The sequence below is a fragment of the Phoca vitulina genome, unplaced genomic scaffold, assembly GCF_004348235.1.
Source record: "Phoca vitulina isolate PV1807 unplaced genomic scaffold, GSC_HSeal_1.0 scaffold15, whole genome shotgun sequence".
Taxonomy (NCBI): domain Eukaryota; kingdom Metazoa; phylum Chordata; class Mammalia; order Carnivora; family Phocidae; genus Phoca; species Phoca vitulina.
The window spans coordinates 38,099,944-38,107,803 of NW_022589718.1; the positions used below are offsets into that span (position 1 = coordinate 38,099,944).

At 44.4% G+C, this 7,860-nt stretch overlaps 1 protein-coding gene across 2 annotated transcripts in view; it reads left to right on the plus strand.

Annotated features, from left to right (window-relative positions):
* CSMD1 (CUB and Sushi multiple domains 1) overlaps positions 1-7,860 on the plus strand; it is a 2,006,418-nt gene that overhangs the window by 1,972,783 nt on the left and 25,775 nt on the right. For both annotated transcript variants that reach the window (XM_032413252.1, XM_032413253.1), the window contains exons 58-61: positions 2,097-2,273; positions 2,786-2,965; positions 5,518-5,691; positions 6,044-6,217. In XM_032413252.1, the coding sequence (XP_032269143.1) occupies positions 2,097-2,273; positions 2,786-2,965; positions 5,518-5,691; positions 6,044-6,217 (705 nt within the window). The remainder of the gene's footprint in view (positions 1-2,096; positions 2,274-2,785; positions 2,966-5,517; positions 5,692-6,043; positions 6,218-7,860) is intronic.

Consider the following 7,860-nt stretch of genomic DNA (forward strand, 5'->3'; position numbering starts at 1 on the left):
AACCCAAAACTATTTAACTCAATAAGTGTATTTGGCATAAGTATAATGCTCTTTTATTATAAATTAAGTAAAAGAAAATGATCTTTTACTGAAAGGAGTCACGTTAACCAAATGTACATGAAAACAAAAGAAGTATTTAAAGAGTTTTAACTTCTTACTTATAACAAATCTTATTTCCCTTCTGCTGACTATAAATGGAAGCTCCTGTTTTCCTTTAGGAGGTCCTCCTATATCATGATGGCATTAATATGAACACGGACATATTGAGGCTAATTTCTAGTCTTCATGAGCATAACCATCAGTGAAAGTGTCCCTATCAGGAAAAAAAAAAAGTTAACCATGAATTTGATTTTGTAGAATACAGTATTTGAGGGACTTTCTAAACATTAGGATGGCATTATCATGATGGATATTCCCTTACTGCCAACATACCTGTCTATAAATTAAGCTGAATATGTTCACCAATCTCTTGTCTCACTTTAGCATTATCCTTCACAGGTGACTTTTAAAAAATCGCTACACAGATTTTAATAACAGATATGATTAGAATAAAATACAAGAACATGGTTGTCTTGTTGGTTTGCTAAATTATGAATTAAATCAATACATTTCTATGTCAGGCTTTCCATTAGTACATCTACACAATAACCGTCACATACTAAATGATGAATCAGTGTTTGTTGAATGAATAATTACCTCGCAGAGTCCAACCTCTTGGTGTTTTTTGGAATATGACATTTTAATTGATACCACAACCATAACAGAACTTCTGAGCTTTAGGGGATGTGAAGTGTCATCTGCTTCACGATCAGTAAATAGATATCATCTCACATGACAGCCAGAAAACTGCTGAACCATCTGTGTGAGGAAGGATTGTAAGTTCACAGCAGATCCATCAGGGAAAAAGGGTTGTGATGGAGTGGTTATGTGTGTCGTGGGCACAGCTGAAGAAGCACCCGCACGCATGCCTTGTGTTTGGCAGACATGATCTAGTCCAGCCTGAGGGTCAGCGCATTTTTCAGCGTGGTATGATAGGCAACTCCCTAAACGTCTGCTGTAGTGGCTGTTCTCTGCTATGCACATTTTGTCGTCTGTTTTCTTCTGACTTTTAAGAAGAGTCTATCTTTGTTCTCAAGGCTAGGTTTGAGAGTGGAACAACTAAAGAGGCAAGAGCATTTGTAAATATTTCGGTCATCCTCAGAAATGGTCTCAGGATACATTCCTGTTACTAAAATCCAGCCAAAGGTCACATTCTTTCTATGTTTGCTGGCGGCGCATCGTGTGGGAGGGCTAGAGAGAAAAACTTAACATTCTGTGATAAACGGACTCAAGTACAAAAGGCAAAAAAACCCTTATTCTGGGTTAAAATCATCACCGTGATACACACCCAGCAGCTGCGGACCTTGCTTTGCTGACTAAGGAACATGCGAGGGGCACGCGTGGAGTGTAGACCTGTTGCCCTGCCTGTCGTTAGCCAGCGTCTCAATGCCCGTACTTGGTATGGATTCCATCTGGAGAGAAGCAGGGATCACAGCCGCGCCAGCGCCCGTTAGCACAGCTGCCGTTAGATGGGGCAACGCCCATGAGACCACTCACCAGGCAGTTTAAGCATACTCATTCATATTCCTCAGGCGTCCCTTGTGTTCCAACATGAATTATCCTGCAGTTGTGAAATATGACCTGGTTTGTCCAGAATAATAATAAAAAAAAAATCAGCTATTACATGAAGGGAGGCCCTTCTGAGTTGCTAATACCATATAGATCCTTTTAAAAAAATCCTTTTTTTGTATTGTAAACATGTTAAATTTCAAAGTAGCAAGGCTTTGAATTTTCAGTGCTTCAACTCATCTTTTAATTTGTTTTGAAGTAATGTGCTTTAGGAAGAATAATATGAAAATGTAGTTTTCCCATCTGTACCTCATCGAGAGAATAACGGTATGAATCATAAAGTAAAATACACATTACACATCTTCCATAGTAATAGATCCTATTTAAAAAAAAAAAAAATATGTCATCTATTACACTGATGACCTTTGGTCTCCGGCTTTCATCATTTTGGTAGCAGCTCACTCTCTTTGTGTCCTCGTCCTTCATAGCTGTGTCCTGTGGAAATCCCGGCACGCCCACGAATGGCATGATTGTCAGCAGTGATGGCATCCTGTTCTCCAGCTCGGTCATCTACGCCTGCTGGGAAGGCTACAAGACCTCAGGGCTCATGACGCGGCACTGCACAGCCAACGGGACCTGGACGGGCACAGCCCCTGATTGTACAGGTTGGTCATCGCTGTCCTGGGCACCCGAGGCCATGACCGTGATATCTACTTGACTGAGAAAAATTAACTTATTCTATAAAGTGTTGTATTGATTTTTTTAATACATAGAGAAAAAGAAGATATACATATGTTCAATATGATGACTCTATTAGATGGTTTTAGGTCTTTCTTCACTTTGTAATTTATATGGTTGAAACTGTTTTCAGTGGCCAGTTCAGTTGGACATTGTAAAGCTGGGTCCAAAGAAAGTTAAGGTTCGTTCTCTCTGTAGATCATTATTTTGCAGGAAAATAAGACAAGTATTTAATTCTCTGATCACATTCCAAACACACTGTTCCTGACAGCCGGTCAGTAGTGTCGTCTGAGGACGGTGTTGCTGTAACAATTTTCTACTTAATCACTTGGAATAGCAGCTTAAGGGGAGTAACTTGAACAGAAACCATGACTAATTCATTTAATGGTAATTTTGTGTTTTTCTATTTTTTTTGTTGTTGTCGTCTCCTGCTTGTTAGTTATAAGCTGTGGGGACCCAGGTACCCTGGCAAATGGCATCCAGTTTGGGACGGATTTCACCTTCAATAAGACCGTGAGCTACCAGTGCGATCCTGGCTATCTCATGGAGCCCATCACGTCATCCACCATCCGTTGTACCAAAGACAGTACGTGGAATAACAGCAAACCAGTCTGCAAAGGTATGTGTCAATACTTTTTTGGTCTTATTCATGGACACAGAAGCGTTTATTGAGTTATGTTTTACTGCATTCACAAGCATTTATGTAGTCCTTCTGTGTGCTAGGAATTCTTGTAAACTAATTTGCAAATAAAAATCACTTTATTTTCTTAATACATTAATCTCAGTTTTATAGATGGGGAAACCAACTTACAGAGAGAGTTAGTAAATGGCTCAGGACACAAATCAGGAACAAGAGACGTTGGGACTCAGATGACAGGCATGCTACCTCTAAGTCTGTGTGTTTGTTTGTTTGTTTGTTTTTTAAGATTTTATTTATTTATTTGAGAGAGAGAGAGAGAGATAGTGAGGGAGAGAACATGCTCAGGGGACAGAGAAGCAGGCTCTCCACTGAGCAGGGAGCCCAACATGGGGCTCGATCCCAGGACCTGAGCTGAAGGCAGATGCTTAACTGACTGAGCCAGCCTGGCGCCCTTAAGTCTGTGTTTTAAATGCCAACACATTCCTCTCTTGATACACCTGTTAACCCCAGCTATATTAAGGCTTACAGCAGATATGGTGGGAAAGTGTAATTATAGGACTTTCAAGTCAGCTTAGAGAGAGGAGCCAATCATCCAATAATGGCAGAGAACGTTGGTACCATGATGTTCTGGGGGTCCGGCTGCTGGGACCGAAGCCGCCACAGGAATATGGAGGTGGTATGAAAACGTTTATGATCCATGCCGTTGGACTTTCCAGGGAGAGCGGGGCAGGCTGAGGCCAGTCTAGTGGCCTGAGTGAAGGAGTGGCGGGGTGGGCTCTGATGGTGAGAGAGGATGGGGCTGGTGGAAGTCATCCAAAAGCAGGGGTCTGCATGGTTAGGACCCTTCCGCCAGGACTGCAGGGAGCACACGCAGGCTTTCTTCTCAGCTGGGCCAGAGCAGGGCAGGAGGGCCACGGAGACACTGGGGCACGAGCATGGCTGGCCCCAAACATAAAAATGCGGTGCCCGCTCCTTATTAGCCTAGGATCACAGACAGTTCTGTGGGAGTTCCACACTGGACTGTGGGCGGTGGTGGTGAGGAAGATGTCGTCTTCAGTGGGCTCTGAGAGGCAGACGGGGCTTGGGTCTCGCATGGGCGGAGCTTGGTGGGAGGCCTCAGTGAGAGCCTGGTGCTCGAGCTCACGGCTTCCTCTCCCTTCTGACGCGGGCATGTTCTGGGACTGTTTCCCTCCCACCAGGGGGTAGGGATCACTGGGTCTCCTGTTCCTCCACCTGCTATCATTAACGCTGCACCTGCTGCAAAGTGGGCATTAGATAATGTTGACAAACTCACAAAGTAGTGTCAGGAGGGGTCTAGTCATCTGAGCACGTTGATGACGATCACCAATAAAATGGTCTGGCCTCTGGGACGTCACGTGTTTTTGTCGACTTCTTGTCCTTTTTTAATAGTCAGTGCAGTGGTCATTGCCTCTGTGGCCAGCCAGGCCTTTCCAGATGAGACCACTCTCCCCTTTGAACTGGCCTCAGGCTCGACCCCTCCTCACGTCCTGTGTGGAACCACGTGGCTCATTACTGCTCCCGCCTGGAGGACTGTCCACTTGCTTTTCCTGTCCAGAGCACTCGTTCCCCGCCCTCTCCCATGTGCATTCTCAGAAATATTGGTTGAAAACATGCCTAAGATGAAGGGCAGTAGAAAGGCCCGTTTCCAGCTGCTGGGTGTGCACGTGGGATTATGCATGTGACTGTGTCTTCCTCATATGAGAATGTGTGAGTGTGAGCAGGCAGGAGAAAACCCAGGTGAGGACGAATATACGGGTGAGTTCCTTCTCCTGCTGCCTTCTGTCACTGGCAAACCTGCTCCAAGCTGGGAAATCCAGAAAGCTCTTGGCTCTCCCAGGAAGATGTGTCCACAGTGCTCCCCAGCCCCCTGCACTTTGGTGTAATGGCCAGACTGGAGGGGCCATGGGGGGCCAGCACCGAGGGCTGACCATCCTTGAGAACTGTGTTCATGCTCTGCAGCTCCACACCACATAAACGTCCGGCTCAGGGATGCTATAAGACACGGGCTGGGAGTATCTCACAGAACCTTTGTAACCATGCATCTGCCTGGTTTTTAATGATTCAGCAAATGGTTCAACAGTCCATGTCTTCTAGATGTTATATGCTCTCTTTAAATGTAAAAAATGCAGATAGTTTACCATCTGTATACATACATCCAGAAGGTTGTGCTCATGTCATATGAGTGATTTGTCCTCGGGAACCACCATGAAAAGACAGACATTGAATATGAGTATCTCTTCCTTTCTTGGCCTTGTATCTATTGAGGATGTCATGTTCAATCCTGCTTTCTTTTACAGTGTGATGTGTTGTGATCTATATTAATGAAGAAATATTGGAGAAAAGTTTTATTATTTTGATCTGCTGTCTTCCTCAATAATCCTTTTATTAAAGGAAAGCAACCCTATGTGGATGCCCTTTGTAATTCGGGTGGAGTTAAAATGTGGGCCATCTGAGTGTTACAACTGGGGTGGGGCCCTGGACGTTCAGTCTTGTCTGTTCTTTGGAAACAGCTCTCATGTGCGGTCAGCCTCCTCAAGTGCCGCATGGAAAAGTGGAGGGAGCGGATTTCCACTGGGGCGCCAGCATAAGTTACAGCTGCTTGGACGGCTTCCAGCCCTCCCACTCTGCCATTCTCTCCTGCGAAGGCCACGGCGTGTGGAAAGGAGAGGTCCCCCAGTGTCTGCGTAAGTCCTCCAGCAATGCTCCTTCCTGGGGTCCCACTGCACTGGACCCACGTGAGCGTGCTCCGCTCCCCCCTCGCTGCTAGCCATTCACATGTGTTCATGCTCTGCAGCTCCACACCACATAAACGTCCGGCTCAGGGATGCTATAAGACACGGGCTGGGAGTATCTCACAGAACCTTTGTAACCATTCACATTCGAGGCCGCCCTGCTCACAGCAGATTCTGCCCCTCAGTCACTGACGGGTCTAATAATTACACCCAAAGATTTTGCAGATGCTCGTGACACAAGTTGAATAAGTTAATCTGACCCAGTGGCGCATACCGTGAGCTGACTGCTTGTTGTCTTCCACAGCTGTGTTCTGCGGAGACCCAGGCACCCCTGCGGAGGGGCGACTGAGTGGCAAAAGCTTCACCTTTAAGTCGGAAGTCTTCTTCCAGTGCAAATCTCCCTTCCTACTGGTGGGGTCCTCCAGAAGAACCTGCCAGGCCGACGGCACATGGAGTGGCACACAGCCTACCTGCATCGGTAAGAACTGCAAGACATCCCCAGCGGTGCTTGGGGATGAGGACGTTCTCTCTAAAATCTGATCATTTGTGGGTCCACAGGTAATGTTCCCATAGATCATTCTCTGTGGAAGCACTCGTCTGCTACTCTGGTTAAATCATGCAGGCCAGATTTGGAGTTGAAGTCAGGAGGCTGTTAAAACACCTGCCAGATTTTGCTCTCTCGTTTCCATGGCCCCACCTCAGTGAGCAGGTGCATTCTTGCAGGGGAAGACAGCGTCGGTGAAGATGCCATTCCTGCCCCACGCAAGACAGCTGTCACCAGAAAGACAGCCTGGCTGTTGCTTGGCGGCCGTCCCCTCGGTGCCCCGGCTCCCGTGCACGGTCCGTCCCCCTGAACCAGCCGTGCTAGCAGTGCTGGAAGGAGTGGGGCACTACCTTCTGGTGACCAGAGAATATGACGATGAACCTTGCAAGTCAGAAGACGCTTTCCATGTGACTTAAACCCCGCATTTTTAGGTTGAGTTTCTGTCTCATGGAAAAGATTCAGATGCAAGTTGTATTTGTCAAAAGTCAAATTATTAGTGGCATAGATACCAGAAGGGTTCATTTCCAGTAAGAGCAATTTCCTTCAGACCTCACTGCTGCAGACTCAAGTTTATTGATGGGTTAATTTTCTCACTCAGCTGTACTGAGCTGAAGAGTAGATGTTCTGCATATTTGTAGGAAACAATTAATGATCTACAGTCTTGGTTGTTTTCTAAGAAATGGAATGATTTCTACTTAAAAACAAGGACGTTCAGAAATAATTTCGTTGAAGCACTGTTTGTGTTTAATAAGAGTCACATTTACTGCTTCTTCATTTAAACTGTTCTACATGCTTGCTATCTCTGTACTAAGACATGGCGTTCCTCCCTCCCATAGGTTAGTTTCTCTCGAAAACAAATGTTTTTGCAAGTTAGCTATTTTGTTTTCATACTAACAGCTAGAGAGCACCAAATAATAAAGCCACATGCTCCTCATTGCTCAATTCGTACATTTTTTGAGGAGGTAAAATGTCACTTTGGGTCTACCATATACCTCAATTTTGAAGCATTCAATGTATTTTTCATTTGGAAGTCTCAAAGAAAATTAATTCAAGAAATTGTGATATTGTAATGGATGACTAAGAGATGGCCATTAATTGAATCCTTAAGAACCAACGGATCATGTAGTTATTGAAGATTACGATATATCAGTAACCAGCCAATATAGTATGTTCGACCAGAAAATGGGAAAGAATATTCATTCCAATACAGAAAATAATATACAGAGCACTTTAGAATCTGGTAAAGGACTAAGGAGTAATATCTAAAGAAGACGTGTGAAAGGAAGATGAAAATAGCAATTTACTTTAATTTTTAACTTTCATGCAAAATACCTTACACGTTTGTCAAAACATAATTTTCTCAATTTTGTAAGGCCTTTTAGTAAAAATATTGGAATCCTTATAATAACCATATCTGGCACTCATGTTTTTTTTTCTTTTTTTTTCTTTCTTCTTTCTTTCTTTCTTTCTTCCTCTTTCTTTCTTTCTTTCTTTCTTTCTTTCTTTCTTTCTTTCTTTCTTCTTTCTTTCTTCCTTCCTTCCTTCCTTCCTTCCTTCCTTCCTTCCTTCCTTCCTTC